The 23,027-nt window shown below is 42.4% G+C and overlaps 1 protein-coding gene across 6 annotated transcripts in view; it reads left to right on the forward strand.

The window, feature by feature from the left end:
- LOC139121313 (nuclear receptor subfamily 2 group F member 1-A-like) overlaps positions 1 to 22,009 on the forward strand; it is a 32,618-nt gene extending 10,609 nt beyond the window's left edge. For 2 of the 6 annotated variants that reach the window (XM_070686102.1, XM_070686103.1), the window contains exons 2-4: positions 15,546 to 16,050; positions 16,303 to 16,824; positions 20,713 to 22,009. In XM_070686102.1, the coding sequence (XP_070542203.1) occupies positions 15,576 to 16,050; positions 16,303 to 16,824; positions 20,713 to 20,987 (1,272 nt within the window). In that variant the 5' untranslated portion in view covers positions 15,546 to 15,575 and the 3' untranslated portion in view covers positions 20,988 to 22,009. Of the gene's footprint in view, positions 1 to 13,942; positions 15,366 to 15,545; positions 16,060 to 16,302; positions 16,825 to 20,712 lie in introns of those variants that run through there. The other 4 variants (XM_070686098.1, XM_070686099.1, XM_070686097.1 and 1 more) reach the window with 3 other exon arrangements.
- The last annotated feature ends 1,018 nt before the right edge of the window (positions 22,010 to 23,027 follow it).

Here is a 23,027-nt window from a genome sequence, read left to right on the forward strand (position 1 = left end):
ATTGTAGGTTAAGCGTGTTTCGCGTCTGTGAGGTGTCCTCGGTATATGTGTCGCTCTGTGCAGCAAGGCGCAAAAGTCGTCTGAACGAAAGCCGGTATGAGCGCCTCAATGAAAACTGTCGGCGTAGATGGAAAACTTGACAGGGATCAAAGAAGTCTTGAGGTGTGTCCGGTCGAAACGCATCCCTGTCAATGAGAAGAAGGAGAAATTTATTAGTATCGTCGAGGTTTGTTATTTCGTTTCGTTTGCATCATATACCACCTGTTCTTCAATTTTTGATGGGAAATATTCTCATTTGCCTTTTTGCCTCGGGAAAAGATGGCGATAATATATTTCTGCAGAATTTTGCCATAATTTCACTGCTGTCATTTCAAAATTTCTTTCTTGTTGAAATGATACAATTGACAAAGGAGTTATTTCCATGTTAAAAAAGCTGTTGCTATAACTTTCAAAAGAACGCACGTTCTTACCCGAGACTTTACGATGGCGAAAATTTCACGATTACTGCCGTGTTGAAAATAAGTGGTCGGATTTTGAAGTTCCTTGCACAACACTGATAAAGACCGGCAGACTCATAATGTTGTTCTTAAAATTCGGTTTGGTGATCAGGCAGTGGGAAATTGACGTGTTGGTAATATTATTCAAAGTTAAAATCTCGAATTTGGACAAGGAGACCGCCCAAGCATTCTGTTATTGTCGGCGTGTCAGCAAATGAGTCGGCGCAGGAATAGTATTTTCTCGTCCTGGCATTTCGCTGCACCTGTCGGAAACCTGGTAGAGTTCGCTCCATGGCAAAACGCAGACAATACGTCGCACGATCTTTTCTTTTCATTGCTCGAATTATCCCCACTTATCGAACAAATGCATGGATGATATGTTGCAGGCTCCGCAGAACCTGTTGCGTTTGCCTCGGTTTTGTTCCGTTGTCAGCTTGTCAAATCGGTGTGAGTATTAACTGCGGTTTTTTCCGTATCCGATAAAGACATTATTATTACGATAAAAACAAATGCACAATGACGTAAGTGATTTAAAATCTACCTTACTAAATGGATGTCAGGGTGAAAACTTCCAATCACCTCAAAGATGATGATTTATTAAAACGAAACTGAGTAGAGGCCTCCATCGAAGGTGTGCTGGATTGCGAGAAAAGACTAACGTTGCTCCTCTGAAAAATATACGACACGGACATTACTAAGCGCTAAAGTTCAGACAAAAACGAATGCCCTTTGTTCACTTTCTTGACTGTCAGTCATTGACCTTGACACTTAGTGTTACACTTATGAATTTAAAAAAACAACAACAACAACAACAAACAAAAAAGACTTCCTGGTTGCTGTAATGAGGCTTGACGGACTGTCAGTTTCAAAGACCTTTGTTCGAGATTTCAATGTGCAATCCCTGGACAATGTGCAACGACCCAGAAAACACTTTGATCACTGAACAGTTACAAAACATCGTCCTTGGTCCGAACCACTTGTTGCCCCAATCTGTATTCTTACTTGGTTTAAAATTTATTGCAATGATACTTTCGTATCGACATGAACTTATATATATATATATATATATATATATATATATATATATATATATATATATATATATATATATATATATATATATATATATATATTTATATATATGTGTGTGTGTTTCTATATAACTTAAGATATACTTTTATATACTTTTATATATATTTCTATACGTACTCTCGTAATACGAACACACACGTATATAAAATATATATATTTATTGAGTTATATGAGCGTATATATATATATATATATATATATATATATATATATATATATATATATATATATATATATACACACACGCACAAATATATGTGTGTGTTTATATATGTATGTATGTATGTATGTATGTATGTATGTATGTATGTATGTATGTATGTATGTATGTATGTATGTATGTATCTCAGAGATTACAGATGTCCTTGTGGGAAAAACAGTGCAGCTTTGCATTTTTGTGCATGTGTTGTTTCTACGGTACGTCTAGCGATCATAGCAACAAGACTTGAGGTTCCCAATCAAATCTAAAACACGAATGATATAGCCATCGCCTCAGACGAAAGCATTAATTTTCCTAGAGAGGAGCCTTTGCTAACCGCTACACCTTAGTGGGTTTAGTTGTCAGTTTCTTTCATAACACGGAATCTCCACACGATGCCTTGTTTCACCATTAATATGTCCAATTTCAGCGGATAAAGGTTGCCGACAGAGAGCTCTCCCTTTATGAAAAGACTCGCTCATCATAGCGTGATGAAAAAAAGAAGGCGCGAGTGAAATTGACATGGGGAAAACTTGATTAGGAGCGACTATGGCGGAGAAAAGCCACCTTAGTCTATTAGGTTCCATTTCCACCCGAGCTTTCGGCTTGTTATTTGCCCCTGCGCGCTTGCAAGCCCCGGACTTCAGCCACTTTGCATGTATGAAATATGGAGGCTGCCTTCCGCTTTGTGTGGTTCTTTAGGATGCAGAAACAATATTAAAAGTATTTGCAGTGGAAATGACAGCGAGGTTGCCCCCGGGGCACACTCAAAGAAGGCCGATTGGGAGACAACGGGGAGACAAGCAGACGTCTAATTGCTCATAAAAACATGACTGAGAAGAGAGTCGGAGGTTGCACAAAATTGTCAACAGTGTTAATAAGTCGCGATCAGGGCCGAGCCAAGATTTTTTTCGCCTCAAAACATAGGTTGAAGCGAGACCATAGATGTAATATACAACGTCACAAGTGGATGGCTTCGTTTCATAATACTTGATGCGCTCACTACGTGACCCTGTTTGTAGTCTAAGTGTTGGGTGCCATGCTTAAAACTCTTCTCTACACTAGAGGGAGAGAGAGAACGTATACAGAACCCCCTCGGGCGAATAATTTCAGAAAATGAAAGCCAGGCTAGATTTATAACCACATGGGCCATGCAACACCATAAATTGACTCGGATGATTTCGGGGCGCTTTATAGCTCAGAAATGAACAACAAAATATGATGGACAGGTTCACTGCGCGGTAATTGCCAAGCCTTGGAAAGGTCAGGGTATGGGGATTTATACGACGATACAATAGACATATGGATGAGTTGGCCGTCGTTTTAGATGTTTTATCGTCATATTTGGACGCCTCCACTAAATTCTCCGATCTTCTGATTGCTGGCTGGAACTCTGAGTCCTCTATTTGCGAGTCCAGATTTAGACCATGAACTCTCCTCCGTGATTAACATTTGCCATAATTGCCAACATCTCCCTCCGCTGTACGCGTTGATCTGAGCTCATCGTCTTAATGAGTAAGGTAGCGCCCACAGGTAGTCCATGAAACGGTGAACACTCACTCAGGCATCTTTAATAACGTTGCCACTCTGAACTTTTTAACGCCTGTCGTCGCTGACGACGAACACCCCGCAGCATGTGAAGTTCAGCTATTTTGTACAAAAGGCACCTGCCGTAGTTTTCCAAAGCAGGGAGCCGATAATAGGTAAATTCGACTCCCGGCTTGAGATAAAAAATTCACGAGAAAAGTCAAAAGTTGACAACACCAAGCGATGGGATTTATTTGTATCTCAATAAGTCAGTGGGCACCTCAATTTTAGCATTCCATGCTCAGTGCCCACCTTCATCGGCTTCAGCTCATTTGCATAATTTTTGCCGTATCACGTGTAAGCGAGGTTCGTCCTGTTATTCAAAATGTCGCACGGTCCAACAATATGCATGCCAAATTAGCAATTAGAGTTATATGCCTTACGATCGGTGAAAAATTCAAACCAAAAAGGCTGAAAAATTTTCCCCTAATTTGGTTCTAAATGGAAAGACTGGATAAACCATAAAGAGCCATTGTCATAATGCATTAAAGTTCGACGATTTATACAGGCGAGAATTTCTTAAGTATTCTTATTTAAGTGTTCTTCTCTGGGCTGGGCAACAAACTTTGAAGATTACCACGTGATATGGCAACGTTAACGCAAAAATAGCAGTAATGTGGCTATAGCATTTACAGTTTCATCATTTCTGATCGTCAACCGACATAAAAAATCGGCGGTTCCCATCGAAAGAATAAATATGCTTTGGGTTAGCGGAGATGCGTTTCCACGGAAATCAGAGCATTAGTGGAAGGCGATGCGATGCAGTCCCACGCTTTACAAATGAAAAGACTGTGCGGTTTTCCCATTGGAGAGACCAGCGTTATATAATTACGCGTAGCTTTGTAACAACTCCGGGCATAATCGCTGGCGTGTAAGCCGAAGATGGCCCTGAACGTGTAGTAATCTCAAGCAGATCACACCAATCTCTTTATTACAGCGATTTACAGAGAGATAGCGAAAAAAGGGACTAAAATAAGAGTTCGCCAGCCGGCATGGACGCATTTTCGCTGATGATCATTTTCAGAGGTGTTGAATTTCCGCTGTCACTGATTACAAAGTGCTTAAAATACCCCCGATTAGAAGACTAATTTTTTATATCTTAATGTGAAAGTCTTGGGAGGCAGGCTAAACCGCAAAGGCGAACGGCTTTGCGAGGTGTCTCTGTTATGTAGATGGGGCAATTTTCACGGACGGATTTTAATACAGTTCACAAATCTGGCTCTTTGAGAGGAGTTCGTCCCCGTCGTCCTCGATTTCCCATAATTACAGCTAATATAGGCTTAAGGAACCGATTTCATTGCTGATCAAGTCGACATAATGCGCGACGATTTCTTCTCCCCCGCTTCATGCATCCGACCGCCCCCGACAACGCTCTGAAAAGCCAAATCGCGCAAAACGGATGCAGCGGCTTGTGCGCAACTTCAAAAGATGTTCCCGGCGTTCTGTTTTTCCAGGGGTGAAGCTACCGCGCTTCGTCTCGCTGCCCTCCAGTGATGTCCCTTTCACAGCCAGCACTGTGATTCCAACCGGCGGAAAACGGTACTAGGCGAAGACGCTCGCCGAGAGATAATTTGCCATTTCCGGTATCCTCTTCAATGTAACACCTGCCCGCATCACGTACAGAAAATTACGGTAACTTTCTATGTGGGAAATATGTTCCGTAATTACGGGTGTACGGGAAGTGCCATCTTTCAATTCGATGCATGGGATTCATTCATTGATCATAGCTTTATAATCGTCTTTGTATCACTTGTCGCTTTGCTGTGTCCATTTTTTGTCCACTTCTGGCTGTAACAGGAATGTGTCGACGGTAGCAGGTGGATAGTTAGATTGTCTGGAGATAAATCCGCGGGAGTTTGAAAAATAAATATGCTGTGAGGGTTTGTTAGCACGAGATTTGATCTAGTCAGATTTAACATACTTAGTCCCTGGCTTTAAATAAAAAGGCTAGCAGAGTTCGAAAAGTTCAAAATAATAACCCAGAAATTAGACCAGAAATTAGACCGTTCCACAAACGATGCAAGTTGCCTCGGCAACTACTAGTACTTTTATGGCGCCTACAGACAAGATAGGCTTCACAGCACAATGTCAATTACATTTCACGCCAAAGTATCAACTTTTCCATCTGGAACCGAAGCGCCCGTCGACGACAGAGAGCTTCTTTGCGCACGCGCAGCTGGGAGCCGAAGATCTGCAGCACGTATATGATGTCGGCACCAGTCGCGGTTTGCCCCCATTTTCGGTATCATTAGCGGCGCAATTCCAACCGAAACATTTAAGTCCATGAAGGGGATTCTTTGTACGCGTCACATTCCAATCAAAACGAACCGTCTCTCCGTTGCTTATGACACATGCTATTGTTTCAAATCTTTACATCGTTGTTGTCGTCTGCTGTTGTTGTTACACAACTTGGTCCTCAGCCGACTCTGCTCAGCGCGCGCACAGGGCTGACTCCCAAAGCCACACAAATCGAGAATACATTTGGAAACCGATAAAGACATTCGAAACGAGCCAACATCTGCTCAGAATTCTATAGGCAGGCTTACAAAGACCACTCAAATATCCTCCTCAACGAGAGTGAGACAACTTTGAAAATCATCCGCAAAACGCACAAACCAAATACACCATCCATAGACACGTGACAGGAAGAGCGACGCAACATTATCTCTCAGATTATGTTTTCTCCTTTGCAGCCAAAAAAAATCTAGATTACCTTTTTTCATTTGACTTGGTCACTCGAGTTTACTCCTTGCCTGTCGAAGCTTTAAATAAGCAAAAAAAATGAAAGTTTAACTATCGGCCCGATGACTTTCTCCGTCAGTCCCTCTCGTACGTAAGTTCTTTTTACAGCGGTTAATTTCTTGAAACCTCAAGTGAATTATTAATATAAACTGAATACTTAATGTCAACACCAATTCACATGCATAAATGGTTTCTTTTTTTCGGATAATTAACTTAAATTGGATTGTCAGGGTACCGCCAACCTGCCATGAACCAGTCAAGTATAAGAGAAGTAGTATAAAATGCACAGCGTCTCTGAAGGTTGTTTATTTATCGATATTCCTCAATCTGAACTGTCCAACGTTTTGCAACTGTTGTAGGTCAGCGAACGAGTGATTTACGCGCCTTTTGTGATTGCTACAGAACTACATGAGTAAGTTGCATTCAAGTGTTATCTCTCCGCAAATTCAGTTACTATTTCATTGTAAGTTTAGGGGTCGGTATAGACCGTATCGTCTATTTGTTGTTATATATATCTAGAGTGTGATGCGTTTCAGTATGAGCAAACTATCAATTAAGCTCCGACTTTACATTTCAGTCCCAATATTTAAAGGCCATATTTTCCATCCCCTGTTCTCTTATCAGGGCTGTGTTTCCTGATTGTGAAAACGATGTTACTTATCATCTACGTCGTAATCAATTGTCCGCCGAGGTGAACCTGCCAAGGTGAGTTACCTTGGCCCACATACGCAGACGAGGACAGAGTTGCTATTCTCAATGGATGGCCAAGTGTGTTGATTTTACCAACTACCATCAGCAAACCATGTGACAGTCGTTTATCTCACCCTGATCTGAACAAAAACAACGTCAAATAATTTATATTATTACGGCATAGTGAGCCCCATGACGGTTGTGCCGTCGTCTTTAAAGCTCTATTAGCCGTAACTTTTATCGTAAAGGTTCTGTTTGTAAAATGCAGTTTTCTTTACCACTCTTCAAATTATTTGAAAATATTTAGTGTCCAACGCTGTAATTCTTCGGTGGTGACGTGAGCTTATTGTTTAACTTCCATTGTTATTGTTGACAACTGAATTTTAGTCGAGACTGGAATTCATTGGTTTACAATAAAATCACATTTCGTTTGCGACGAGTTCAGATTGAAGGGAAATCTATTTTGCACTACGAGATGCGAGACAATTTTCTAAGCCGTTTGTCACAGGACAAACTTTGAACTATGAAAAATTATCATATTATCGAAAGTTATATATCTGTACTTAACAAAGACAGAGCAAACTTTGTAGTACAAAATTTGCTTCCTTTAAAAGATTGTGACCGACTTTTGTTAGGTGATATAAGATGTCGCTTGCTCCTGTTTTAGTGTTTAGACGAGAGTTAGGTATGAGTGAAGGGGTCAGCCATACTTCATTCGAAATTGCATGGTAAAGGTGTCAGCAAATCTTGTGTTTTTGTCTGTAGCCCCGAGCAAGCAATAAGGCCGTGACATGCCGATTTGCAGCTCTCTCCTCGACGGGTGCCACCAGTTTTAATAACATTCTCAAGTTTGTCAAGTCGATTGCGATTCGCGCGCGAAAAGATGTTATTTGGCTGGTCCCACGTCATTGCGATGTCACGCCATCCGCGACTTTTCCATCGTTCGCCCGTTCTTCGCGTATGCATGAGTTTAACACGATGAAGTTTTGCCCCGAGAAATTTATTCACTTTCATGAGGAAGAACGATGTGTGGCTCCCGTCTCATGTGTGCTGTTGAGATGCAATTTTAACAAGTTTGTCACATCGCCATAGAAAGGTGATTCTATTGATGTGGCGATATGTCCTGGGGCTACGATTTTCAGGCAAAACGATTTTCATCCATTCTTGGAATTAAATCTGAATTTCGTCATACACTTTTTAATAATGTCCACAGCTACAGCACGGTCTTAAAAGTGCATTTGTATTTCAAACAAGTGCCGAGATTGACCGAAAAAACTCGACTTAATCCTTCAATGGCCTGTCGTCGACTTCGAGATTCACTTCTCGTAAATTACACCTTTAGTTCACACTTGTGCGGATTATACACAAATGAAGAGATTGGCACTGTAGTGTGGCCTTCACCGAGAGGGGAAAGGGTGGGGAGCAACAGAACACCCCGAAAGCTGAGTAGGGTTTCCCTGGGGGAAGTTTAATCAGAAACAGCGTGATGGAAAGTCACGCGCGCCAGATATTTCGAGTTCTAAACTCTGCGCACAGGTGTGACGTATAGCCATCGTTTGGCGGGACAAGGTAGGCTCGGTCACACGAACAAGAGAAAAAAACACACACCAGCAGTTAACAATTTGATTTACTGTGTTCACGGACCTTACTCTCTTTGTATTGATCTTCCCGCTGCGGCACTGTATATACAATGATAAACAGGTTTAAGCACAGTCACAACTGTGTTTGCAGGTTGTGTCACTATCGATCGTCAGTATATTAATAGACCCAGCCCGCGCAAAATATTAACAGAGGGTCGGCTCGCCTAGACAAGAAGAGCATTGTATAAGTCTCAAGTGCCCAATTAATAAGGTTATATGGATGCGTGTTGCCATTGCCACAATTTGTAAAACGCAATTCAAACAGGAAATATCCATATTACGAGCAGTATATCAATCATGCAAGTTATAGAAGTTATATTTTGTGGTGAAACAGAAAGATGTACAATTCAGCCATTTTATCGTTTGCTCGTTTCCCGCCAGGATGGAAAAAAACGAGCGTGAATATGCACCATAACTAATCTCCTCGCTGGAATTGTTACTCTGAACTTTTCCAACATTTTGGGTCACTTGATAGTTTAAATGAGAGACATCGAGACGTTTTTAATAGAAATTAGAATTTCTGACGATCAAATCGAGGAGAACGGATAAAAGTTTGCCAGTTGACAGCCACGGCATCCAACTGGAAGATCACGTCCAAGATCAAAGAAGCCGCCAACTCGAGCTCCTACCGTTAGAAGCTTCCGTCAATACGTCATTTTCTGATATGAATGTTGACATCATTCGAACTGGCTTGATAAAATACGGTAATCATAAGTATCACATTGCGCGCCTGTCAACATCTTGTATGTTTATCTTTTGTCTCGCTGCTCGTGACGTTTTGTGCTCGGCACCCCTCCCCCTCCTCTTCAACATTTTTTCCGGGTAGTTCCGCAAAAATATTGTAACTCAGTGTAACAGAAATTGAGACAAAATAAAACTTGAACATTCTTTCTTAGACTCGAAATGCGAAACTTAAACTTCCTTGTGGTTCGGCTAATCGTACCAAAAAAGCGCGTTCGACAGGTGTTTTCGATGCAGTAATTTAAAAACTCGCCTCTGCATGGTAGAATAACTATGCAGTGTACCTGGTAACCAAGATATTTATTTGATCGTCTCTGATTTCTGATGTAATGACCCACTGGGTATCATTTTAAAACGTTTTGGCTGTTGGCGAGCCAGGTACAATCAGGCGGAAAGACAGGTAACCAACTTCCTAACTCCCGATTTTCTCAATGGCAATGTAGCATTTTCAACTTTTGATGATTAATTTTTTTTTGAAGCAAAGTACCGGTGTTGTAGATTAAACGAGATGCCAAGATGGCGTTTATTGACGAGATGCGATATCGCGCCAGATCGGAAATTACACCACCCATGCAGTTGTCAGTGAAAAGTTAGTTTTCATTACAGCGATTTGCTGTTAAATATTAGGCAAATATTTTACTTAGGTCCTGCGTAACCATGAACAAATATCATGACCAAAACATTTATCGAAAGTTCGGAGGTGAAAGAATCCTGTAAAGGCCCGAAGTGTCTTTTTTATATCTCGTACAATAAAATTTTGATCGTCAGAATACACGTGCATGACAAGGGATCGATATATAATATCCGTCGATCGGCAATGACTTTGTGTGACGTGTTTCGTCGGGGAGACGCGTCCGTCACCTTGAAAGTATACACCACTGGTATTTCAGTGATTTCGTGGAAGGATGATGGTTTGTTAAACACCCATAACCTCTCAGTAGCAAATTGTTACAAGAAGTTGAATTGGTGGCGCGATGTTCGTTGACAGGTATGCGCTCGCATAATTATTTGGATTTTCTCCCTCGACAACAAGCTCATAAGAAAACCACTTCATTGTACCTTGTCAAAAACTTTGTTGACTTGAATCCCAGACTCTTAACCCAAGAATCATAACGATTTCCGTCCTTCAGAAGGTGATTGGCACTTGCGCTTAATCCCCTCGTGGTATCACAGTCACGTGACCAATTCTTCGAGTCGGTGACTCGTGGAGCGCGGACTTTCCTTGAAAACCCGCCTTCATTGATCCAAGATCAGAAATGAAAGGTCATTAATTTTGCCCGTATTTCTTTACTTTCTTGACTAGCGTTTTATTCAAAAGATAAGTGTCGCCCTGTATTTTGTTTTGTTTTGTTTATTTTCATGACATCATTCTCGGTTCATAACCACAGAGTGACTTTGTTGCATGATATACGGCATGGGTTTGTTTTTTTCGACACATACCTGTTTCGCTTTGTACATATACGGCTAATTGAAGTTGCATGTATTTATGGTCTGATTTTAATCTCAGTAGTTTGTACAAGGGTGATCACAAATCAGTTTCGACGCCACTTCACCCACTCCAGAAATGAAAACGCGCCGATGTTGTGGAGACGGCTACCATGTTTTCACTTCCCGCGAAAATAGAGCTTCCCTGAAACAATGGTGTGTGAAAATATTCTTGTTTCCCTGGATCACTCGATCTTAAATTGAAATCCGAAATTTTGTTAAACAAAATATACGTCATTTGAAGCAACGTTCAAGTTTTCGGTCAGTTTTGGGAAGGATTTGAATAACATAAAACACTTTGAACACAAGGGCTGACCAATATGTGTCCCGGAAGAAAGAGCGCTCACTTTTTTTTCAGTGTCTTCTCAAACATTGCAATGATTCGTTTCAGGTTAAAACCAACTTTTTTACAGTTTACTCTCTAAGTTCATCTAGAGATCAGAACTGTCAACAATTCTCCGCTATGGCAGTGGGATTTTTTATTTTCATTTGCATTCATCCGACTTGCCAAATCCACCTGAACTTGAATTTGAGGCTATTTTGCCCGTTTGTTACACATCATGGTGAATCTTCGTTACAGTTTCGTGTATTAAACCACGGCGACTGTAACTCTTGCAACATCTTGCAAAAACCAAACAAACAAACAAACAAACACGAGGTAGCTAGTTTAATTAAGCGGTGGTTTGTCCTTTTATTATCCAGTAAACGTGATTCGCGCAGTTCCCACAGTTGTTGGTTTGTAGTATGGTATTTTCAATATATGTATCTCCATCCTTGCAAGCTACTTTTTACTTATCCAGATAACAAAGCAGTCATCTTCGGTTGCACTTATCATGGAACCTCATTTTCCTAGAAGTCTCTCAGTACCTTCCCTAATTTGTCAGACCTGAACTCGTGATGAATTAAATATGGCCATCCACGGTCAGTTAGACTTTTGACTTTAAATGTGCTAACTTAAAACTAGCTTTTCTGCTATCTGTACCATGGAAAGTTCTTCCTATAGTGACCGATGCGAGGGCGCCTGTAGCAAGAGGAAAAAAAAACCTCGGCACTGATATTTGCACACACACGGTATATTCTTTCGCCACCATCACTGAACAAGGATCTGCCGGTGTGTAGGCATGGACCGATGCTCTACACGAGAGGCGGCGCGGGGGGGGGGGGGAGGGGGGTCGATAACTGTTAATGACCCGATGAAGGTAGAAATGAAACGTAACTTGAGCAGAGGAAAAAATGATCTAGGCGTGATGCAAGGTGGCGCGTAACTACGCAAGAAAGGTAGCGTGGTCAGTAGCGTGGCCTCAGATGACATCACCATTCACAATACGGCTCCACCTCTTTAGCCCACTGGGAAAAAAACACACACCAGTCCAAGATCTGTATCGGCGTGATCTAATCATTTACGCAAACAGTGTTAAGCCCATTAACGCCCAAACAGCCATTACCGTTTAATTGTCCGTTTAATCAACAAACGGTGTTAGTGTTGTCCCATGCTCATTGGAATCGCATTACTGAACAAACGTTTAACTATTGCGTAACAGGTTTACACAGCCAACAGAGCGATCCTTTCATCAAACACTTTAACTGTTGACCGTTTCTAATGACCCTCTTCCGGAGCTGGCGTGACCCGAGGTCTCGTCTGAGGTCAAGTGCGTCGTGGAATACAAAAACAGTCGTGATGTTACTCCGACCGCGTCATTAAAGCTCCTTATCGGCGTATTACAGAAGTCATTTCGGCCGAGGCGTTTTGTGAACAAGATTTAGTCACAATGTTACAAACGAACTTGAGCTCCATGTTAGAGGGCGCACTTCGAAAGCCCGGGATCGAAGCGTGAGTAAAACGGCACACGCCTGTGCTCTGCTGACGTTTTGGCCTGCCCTGTAATTTAAGCAAAGAGGATATCAGCAAACCTGTTCGCATGGGTTTTTTAACCATTCCCACCTTGTAATGACGAGATAAACCTTAATTTAAATGGCGACATTTGCTGTTTTCAGATTTGCCACAATCTTGCCCGAAGGACCTGAAAAGTACTCGAAGAAATTTCCGCAAACACGAAGCAATATCCGTCCCTGTTCCACCTCTACCATCATAGAGGAAATCAACAAGCCTAATGAGTACTAACGGTAGGTCAATGGCTGTGATCAGCTCTTGATCTTTCATGCCAGAGGAGCGGTTTTTCCGGGCTGTCGAGCGCCGCAGCTCGCGCGGAAAGCCCCTGTCATATGCTCACTCTGCGCGATGTTTACGGGTCGCAACCGGAGCCAGGTTGACAGGACCTGTGAGGTGATCTGACACCGCTTCTGAACTCTAGTGTGAGGGGTCCGTGTACGTTTGTCTGGCGAGCAAAGCGGTTAGCCTAATGCGGGCATGTATAACATTGACACGGAGACCTTGGCAAAACGCTGCCCAAATAAGAGCCTGCCCGACAGGGCGCAAATTTGTGTATTGGGGTCAAGGCAGGAACACCGCATTCAAGATAGGACTATCTGTATGCACACTTGTACCTACGGGCTGGGCTCATTGCTTTGTGAACGGTGTTTACATGTATTCGGGAACAATAGTGTCTGCGTCTTTCAAATTGCACCCTTTTGTGCCGGGTTCTTAAGCGATGGAGGAGTCCTCAAAAGCAGGCATTTGTTGTGACTTGGCGCGGTTATGTAGAACTTTAGAAAGGGTACAATGGAGAGGCCGATTTAACAGGCTGGTTTCTTCCCTTCTTATGAATGCAATTGCGTCGGACGTAAACGCTCCGCTTCGATGCAGAACCACTTTGATATGTTCGTTTACTCTCGATGCCAATATTTGTGAAGAAATCGTTGCATTGCAATCAATTTCATTTGTTGAAAGATAACTTTGTTTCAGAGGATTTCGACTAGCGGTTTACAATCACTGTATTTGCATTCAGCATTTCGATTTCGATACACAACCACCCGGCTACGGTGGCAAGCTTTAGCTAGCGTTCCGCCGTTTAGTCAGACGAGCGCATTAATTTTTATACGAGTTTAAGAAATCAGACACGGATTTCTTCCCAAGTCAGAGAGACAGAGAGAGAGAAAGATACATTTCGGAGGGAGGCTCGCCGCTTGTTGTAGTGCCCTTATCGGTGCACATGGGGCGAATGAGTAAAGTAGTTCGAAACCTTTAGGTCGCTAGTCTCCGCCCCCATCACAATGATTGCTCAAATGGCTTTGTTTGTGAGTGTCTTGCTCCATCCATCTTGTTTGGGTCTGCCACTTGGCCCATGTTGCCCTATTGCATCTCATCTTATGCACTACCTGCCACTCCGTGCCCCTGTAAGGCGTATCGCTTGCGCTTACATTTTTACAGCGGGAAATGTTTTACGACACGACGCCGGGACAGGCGGCGAAAAAAAAAAACACATCGTGTTTCTTCTTTTTTTCTTCAACCTCTCTCTCTCTCATTTTCGTTCTCCCGCGACCCGTGGCCCTTTCGTGACGCACCAAAGTCGCCATGGATTATTGTTAATTTTTAAACGAGCGGAACCAAGAATTTAACGACTGCAGACTTGATTTGTGTCAAAGCTCTGACATTTGCACCTCTCGTAGTCGCTTTAATAAGAACGAAGATACTCCCTCGTGGCGCGGGGGCACAGACACGTCAGATCGTTAGCTCGACACACGTTTTAAACATAAACAATGACTTCAGCCCGGTAAACGTCTTGAGAAATTCTGTAGTAAAACAAATCACCAAGGTCAACTAAGGTGAAGTTGACACCGCGCGGTTACATAATTACAAATACTCAGAGCGCGTTATCGACGCATCACTTTTGTAGTTGAACTTTAATTACCTACATAGCTGTGCGTACACGGGTGAAGTGAAAATATTTCTCTCCAGCCGAGCCAGTGCTTGCTAGATATTGAATGTCACAACCAAAAACAGCTGGATTTTTTTACCCCAAAATATGCCAGTATCCGAAGGGAAACAAAAAGAGGCGAAATCCACGCTCTGAGATCAGAGAACTCCAAGCGACACAGTAGCCGCGAAGATGGTCCCGGGTAATTGCTGTGTGTTTAGACGCGTCGGCATCGACCGCGTATGAAGAAGTTAGGGAAGGTCGGATAGCTGGGAACGGGAATGCGGCGCGCCAAGGAGCTGTGCTCGTAGTGTTCATAATCGAATTGATTCACCCAACTACGGCTAGCTATGATTTATCATATGTATAACTTATTGTCATCATCCACCCATTTTTCACACCTCGACAATGCGGTAATTCCCGACCAATAAACATCGTTTGGTGGTTTGATTGGTGTCCCAGCCACATGACCTCTATAAAGTGGATTTCCTAAATAAACAAGAAGCGTAAGGATATATTGACAATATGGCACCGATAAGTAGAGGCAGCGGCGACCAATCAGCGAGCAGCTAGCTGCACCGAATGACAGGCCCTGACAACCCTCAAGGATCGACGCAGTCGCCTTTAATTATCAGCTTCCAATCACCCCCTTGAACCTAGCTGACATTTCTTTCCATATAAGGCAATAATTGTCATAGAAACCCGACAGTTTCAACAAAAGAGTCAAAGTTCAGTATATACAGACATTCACGCACATCCCACTTCAAAAAATTACTCCGCACTAGGGCTGAAGCCGCCTTCGGTTTTTCAGCCTTTTTGTCACAGTACTAGTGTTACATGACAGACGATCTAGGTCGCTGATTCAAGTCTTCAGAAGGTGAGCGATACCAAATAGTAGTCATGGCCAGAGTTTCGTCCTTTTTCTATCACTTTTGGCCACTAAGGCCACTGCTTTTATTATGGGGGTTTCCAAGTTTTGATCTCATGTGTAAAGATCACAACCTTAACCTGAACTTTTCTTTTATTTGTTTCCCACCTCTGCTCCATGCCTGAACAGTCGGTCGCATACATTGTACTCCGCCGAAATATGGCGATGGCAGTTAGTACATGGCGAGACCCTAATGAAGACCTGTCAGCCGACAAGCAGCAGCAGCCGCAGCCACAACAACAGCCGCAGCCGCCGCCGCAGCCCCCACTACCCCAGCCACCAACTCCGCAGCAGACTACGACAACTCCGTCGCAACAGACACCACCACAACAGACAACAACGCCGCAGCAAACGACCACGCCGCAGCAGACTACAGCCCAACAGCAGTCGCAACAAGGGCAGACGCCCCAGCAGCAACATATTGAGTGTGTGGTTTGTGGGGATAAGAGCAGTGGCAAGCACTATGGTCAGTTTACGTGCGAGGGCTGTAAAAGTTTCTTCAAACGGAGTGTACGGCGAAATCTGACCTACACGTGCCGTGCAAATCGCAACTGCCCCATCGACCAACATCACCGCAACCAGTGCCAGTACTGCCGACTGAAAAAATGCTTGAAAAGTGGAATGCGCAGGGAAGGTAAGCAATGTGAGTTTTACTTTCTTATATCGTGCGTACATTGTGCCGTAGAAAGTAATTTAGTCTTGCAAAGCTCTGTGGAAACGTCGTCTTTCAATGGTAGGGATAGGATAGGTTTGCTGGTCTGTGTTGTGAGCATGATTGGTGTATTACATACGTGCAGTTGGACTTGAGGGGGACACACTATGTCATGGGCATGTGCGTTTGAAACTGACCAAAACTTCAACTCCTGTTTTCTTGCCTTTCTCGCAGCGGTCCAGCGAGGTAGGATTCCTCCGACTCAGCCAGTCCCCGGTCAATATGCCCTAACTGACGGCAGATTCGACGGGCACTCGTACCTTTCTGGATTTATATCGCTTCTGCTCCGTGCCGAACCATATCCGACTTCCCGATATGGAGCTCAATGCATGCAGTCTAACATGATGGGAATAGATGGGATATGCGAGCTAGCAGCCCGTTTGTTGTTCAGTGCAGTTGAATGGGCTCGCAACATTCCATTTTTTCCCGATCTTCAAGTCACCGATCAAGTAGCCCTCCTTCGAATGGTATGGAGCGAGTTGTTTGTTCTCAACGCCTCTCAGTGTTCAATGCCATTACATGTAGCACCACTGTTAGCAGCCTCCGGCCTCCATACCAGTCCCATGTCCGCCGACCGTGTAGTAGCGTTTATGGATCATATTCGCATATTCCAAGAGCAAGTGGAAAAATTGAAGGCTCTCCATGTGGACTCCGCTGAGTACAGTTGTCTCAAGGCAATAGTACTTTTCACGTCAGGTAAGTTGTCTTCAGTCTTTCATTCATGCATGCGTTTGGACAGCACTTGGGTGACAGTTGCTTTGCCGCTTGTAATGTGTACCGTTTCGGCCGCCATTGATTCATTTATTGAACGCTCAGAGTGTACTGTACACAAACACTGTGGGCTCGGTACTGACAGAAACTTTGGAACTTTCAGTCTGACTCCGGGAGCACTCTTTTCCGACGGGGGTTTTCCAGCGCTCTCCGTGCATGAGTTTCGAAAAAATCCCTAGGTTGGCCATATCCCAGACATCCTGGTTTTCCGAGGTCTGCTTTGCCGTTTACCAGTTGTCCGGTTCAAGAGTTACCAAAATAAAGATCCCCTTTGGACTTTATTAAAAGCTTAGATGCATTGGAGTGAAAGGGGACTGGAGTGAACAATACCGGCATGGGCTTGGAGCGATGATTACTATAGAGCCAGCCAAAATGTTGTCGAAACTGAAGGAAGACATGGTCAAAACCCCTAACCTCGAGGTCCATTGTAATGGCTTTAGGACCCCTCTTTACCAGAAAGCGGGTCATATGCGTGACCCCGTCGTACGCTCAATTCAGACAGCTTTTCACTGTGGATATTTCACGCGTATGAAACTTGTACTTTGGGTCAATTCGACTCGTTCAGTTAAGCAGCCGACCAACTAATGTCGACGGCGCCGTCATTATTTCAAAATTTGAATTTTCCCGTCGCGGTCGAAATTGTAGTAAAGAAAGTATGCGAGAGAGTCGACGAAATTTTGTTGTATATCAGGCATGTGTTGTTTTTCGTGTCAACCGCCAGGCGGTGTAGTACATATATATTATATGCTTCGTGTGTACAGACTTCATACGCACCTATTAAAATCAAGTATTTGCTCAGACATTAATTTAGAAAATTCTGCTGTGTTTTTGACACTTTGCCCGGTCGGTAGGTCCCAGCTTGCCGCGTGCGTGTATCGAAAACAGTGGAATTCGACGCGTTCCTTTGTTTCTATAGTAGCCGATATCAGAATGCGACCGGGAAGGTCGCAGTGTTGTTCGGTCGGGGCGAGGGGACGTCATCGCGTGCCCCCAAAGCCAAAATCCTTTGACCGCACCACATTAGGTGCAGTATATGAATAGGCTAAGTCGTTGACATATGGACTGTAAGTTTCAAAAAAAATGAAAGAAAAAAAAACGTTTTCCGATGCCGCGGCACGAATTGAGACGGACACCCGACTGTGTAAAGCGGACTTCTGTGCAGTAATTCTTGTATTACGACACGAAGCCAAGAATTTAGTTTCATTCATCGACTTACTTGTCCGTGATTTTCTTCGTCAACGAGTCAAAAAACAAACAAATTCGCGGAGCGGAGTGAGATAACATCCAAAATTCAATCAACCGCCGTGTTTTTTTCGTGTCCTCTCCATATTACTAAATTGTTATGTGGGTATAATTTCTCGATTCAAGCACTTCGTTAATTTCTCCCGCTCTCCCATAGCACCGGGCATTAATTTCTAAACAAGAGCTAACCATGCGTGTCTTTTCGTTCCGATCTTTCTTTCTGGACGTATTATTTTCTCGATTTCGTTGATGAAAGATAATAGATCATGATTTTAGGCAGCTCGAAAGAAGCCAGGAGATTTTAATGATATTGTGTGGCCAGGGGTATTTTTCTTGAATGGTTTAAACCCCCCGCGAAAATCTGAGAAAACAGTATGAACATTAGCGAAGACAGAGATCGCTTTATGGTTTTAAATTAATTATTCCTTTATCGCGCAGGTTGTATTAATATTTTCACACAGCAAATCAATGTGCCACGGCCATAAAGAAATCATGCAGCGAAGGCAGTGGTACGGTCGTGATTTTTTGGCGCCATTAGCAGGAGACGCTGGAAAATGACAAGCTTGCGGTATAGGTAGATTTGGACATCAGTTTCTGACGATGCAAGATTCATTAGGGGAAAAATTATAGCCCTGTAAATTCCACGAAGACTTCAAGCAGCGCCTGTCCCGACGGTTCCAAGTTCAAAGACGATTTGCTAGTCCTCTTAATGTCCAGGCAGTCGGGTAATGTTGAAATCAAGACATTGTCGAAATTTCCTTCGACCACAAGAAAATAAAATCCGCCAAAAAAACCTTGGTTTTAATCTTCAAAGCATTTAAGAAGGCCTGGCATCGTGTTTAAAATAAACAGCGCGTTCTCCACACAGTCGGACCATATTGTCGATTTGAGCGATTGAAAGTCAAGTTCGGAATTAGCAACAGTGTAGGCTATTGCTGGTAGTTCATTTACCACCATCCAGCCCGGCTGACTTGTGGCTTCCAAAAAGCCATGTCTGAGCTCACCCAACGCACCGTATTGCCCACTTCACGATATTAAAATGAGATTTTCAAAAGATCTCTCTATAAAAAGTTATCGATAAAAGCTGCAGTTGTCCTTTCTTTTGTTTGCCATTCTATCGGTTTGTTATTATGCGGAAAACGAGCGATACCTTTTGAAACCCACTCTACAGGCTCCCCCTTTTTTCTGCTTTTTTCTTAATCTCCTGGCGGACTGTCATTTAAAATTCAAATAGATCAGTGCATCTGCAAGATTTTTATCTAATTAGGCCGCGTTTTGATGGAAGTCGCAAAGTTATCGCTCTTGCTTTCGTGATTGTATTTGCTTTAGACTGCAGGAATTTGTAGAGATTTTAGGCGGGGGAGAGAGAGACAGAGGGAGGGAGGCAGAGATAAAAAAAGAAAGTGGGCAAGTTTCATTGCGAAGTGTAATAACAAGCCGTACAAATCGTCATGGCTGTGTGTACGGACACTACACAGTGCGTCGGTTTCTGGGCTTGTTTACAATGTTGGATATCCACACCACATACTCAAATTCCCTCACGTTCCAAAGTTCCTTTCTACCCTTTCATGTTTGAGAAGAAAAAAACAGAAAGACGCTTCAATGCCCAACCTTTGAAATGCTTTACTCTCCTGTGTGTAATTTGCCAGTCTCTCGTTATTTCTCATTCTTTCTATCCCTCTCTGAGTTTTTTTTCGTGTCTATTCATATCTTTCAATTTCGAAAGACAAGAAAATAAATCCGATTCTGGAGCCTGGCGTTTCTCTCGTCAACCGGTCGACACGATCAACAATTCTGCGATTGCTCGGATCTGGATTCCAAGCCCAGCGCAGTCCACATCTGTTTCGTATTTTCAACGCTTTTTATGAGTCTCAGAGCAATCTGCCGAAATCACACTAAAAAATCATGGCCAAAAATTTTCCATTGACTAAAGAATGCGTCAGTCAAATATACACACACACACACAGCCGTCATATTTTTATGAAAAATAGTGGGGCTATCCCGTCGGCCCTCTGTTTAGACATAACCTTGCTTTTCTGCACATTGTTCAATTCTACCAGGCATGTGCACCCATCAATGCCAACACACATGCTCACACACACACACACACAGACACACACAATCACACACCTTGGCCCGCACAATAGATTTTGACATTTGTTTGCTCCTGGATCGGTATTCGGATGGTTATTTTACGGTCATGGTTTAGCATCCTCCCGGGTGTCAGCAAACTGGGGCGTCGTTAATCAATTTTATCAAAAAACCGCAGCTATGCATCTTCTTTATAAATGGAGAGAGTAATGCTGAAGAGAGAGGGAGAGAGAGAGAATAGTATCTGCTAGTGTACACATCTGTGCCGTGATTGTGTGTGTACATCCATATATTAAATAAATGGAAGCCTTTTACAACCTGTCCAAAGAGTAGTAGTGCTCTCTCTCTCTCTCTCTCTCTCTCTCTCTCTCTCTCTCTCTCTCTCTCTCTCTCTCTCTCTCTCTCTCTCTCTCTCATATAACAAACCATCGAGTGACAATTCCTTTATATCCTCTCTCCTTTTCTCTCTATCTCTGACAGATGCGTGTGGGTTATCAGACGCGGCACACATAGAGAGTCTTCAAGAGAAGTCACAGTGCGCCCTAGAAGAGTACGTGAGAAGCCAATACCCGAACCAACCCAACCGCTTCGGTAAACTGTTACTTCGTCTACCGTCTTTACGTACCGTCAGCTCACAAGTTATTGAACAGCTATTCTTCGTCCGTTTGGTAGGTAAAACACCGATAGAAACACTGATACGAGACATGTTGCTATCAGGCAGTTCGTTTAATTGGCCCTATATGGCCATACAGTAGGGGAAAATCCGAACTGTCAAAAGTAACACAATTGTATAAGACGTCTTTCTTGCCATAAAAAAAATCTAACAAGTCTTTGGTATACGAAACCAAGCAGCACACCGTATGACTGTCTTTTTTTTTAAACAGAGATAGAAACGATTATATTTTGGACTTGGAAAATCGAATTTCCTGAAAAGATGACATTTGTTAGTGTTGTTAATGTTATACTCTAGACACTTTATCTGTATCATGTTTTTTCAGCGTTTTAAGTAAACAAAAAAAAGCGTTAGGTCTCATATTTTTTCTATGAAGAATTCAAAAGAAAAAAAGAAACCTATACAGACAGGAACTTGTTGAGTTTTATGTTACCTATTGTTAATTTCATCTGAAAAGAGCGAAACGAGTTTTTAACTGCGTTTGTTTAAAAACAAGAAAAATATATATAAGAAAACATACTATAGTCAATGTTAGAGTTAGTCAAATCAAGTTGCGTGTAGGTGGAACGTGTAATAATGGAGTACTTTTTTGCTGTTTTTTATCTGGTTCAAAACCAGCGTCTCTCAAATGACAAAGAAAAATACTTTTACTTTTGTTTTCTGATAATTTTGATATTATGTTCTATAGATGTAAAAAAAAACTAAATATCACAAAAAATAACTTACGAAACAAAGTTGTAAACAAACAAAAAACAAGTAAACAAAGAAACAAATAAACAAACAAACTCTCATTAAGCCTATCATGTGGATAGGTTGGATGGCTGAAAGCCTAGTCTGTGTGATTTAGAGAAAAAATATCAAAAAATTAAAATAATAATGATGATGATAATATTATTAATCTAATCTTGTTTATATATACCAGGGGTAAAGAAATTACGATTGAATGTTGGTTTCAAAGCCCAAGTATGGGCCACGTTTTTTGACTTGGTGTTCTCTGTGTTTTCAGAATTCAGTGATTATGACATGCATTCAGGCTTGCATAGCAACTGTGTCCAAGACACACTTTTTTGGCGTAATTAAACAGATCTGTTAAAAAATTTATAACCAACTGTAGTCGCTGTGGTTACTTTCAGTGTTGATGCCAGCCCTCTCCGCCCATCTGCTCGATTTAGGTGGTTGAAAGCACATGGCATTGTGGTAGAGTAGAAAAACATGGCTGACTTCTTGTTCTTCCTTGCGCACTCTCTCTCTCTCTCTGCTTCTCTCTCTCTTTCTCTTCTTTCTCAATTTAGCGTCTGCACCATTTCAGATGCTCTCTGCTGAAGAATTATTTTTAAAAAAAATATTCCAAAGATAAAAAATTAGTAAGTTTATCTTTTTCTGTGCAAAACTTGCTCAGTCCCTCTGCCGGCAAGGAGAGAAAAAAATTGTAACAGGTTAACCGACTAAAAGTAAGAGCCGCGGTTTAGGGTGACTGGTCAGAACGCGTCACAGATCACTTTCCCTCCACTATTGTTCAAAAACCCCTTTCAAGCTGTTCGCCCCTTTTTGAGTGTTTTTCCTTTCTTTACTCCAAGGCCGTCTGTTAAGGCGCGTGGGTAAGGGAAAAACAAAACTTTCGACTGATCCCTTAAAAAAATACAAAGTTCATCATCCGGTTATCATTTCGTCAAAACAACATCAATAATTATAAAACAACTAACAGTGTTTCTATTCTTTTGAAACTCTATCAAACTATGTATTTTTATTACTGGCCGATTATGATACCAGTATACAAGATTGCAGTACAGGTTTTAAAACAGGACTGACTTCAATGGGTGGCATGTCGTCTATTTACATATTTCACTCACGTTGACGTCGTCATATTGTTGATGAGAGCGAGTCCGGGTGAATCGAATTTTTTTCAGCTTTGCACAAAAAGTCGAGTTTCTTCCGTTTTTTAATGTTTTGTCCCGGTCAAACCTCTCCGGTTGTTCGACAGCTATCTTACAGGCTTCAAGTTTTCGACTGACTCGTTAGCTTGACGTTTAGCCAACAAAACACTCTCGACACACTGTGTAGTTATATGACACCCCCCCCCCCCAAACAAAACGAACAGCCAAACCCTTTTTGAAAGCCCAGC

The sequence above is a fragment of the Ptychodera flava genome, chromosome 21 (genome assembly GCF_041260155.1).
Source record: "Ptychodera flava strain L36383 chromosome 21, AS_Pfla_20210202, whole genome shotgun sequence".
Lineage (NCBI taxonomy): Eukaryota > Metazoa > Hemichordata > Enteropneusta > Ptychoderidae > Ptychodera > Ptychodera flava.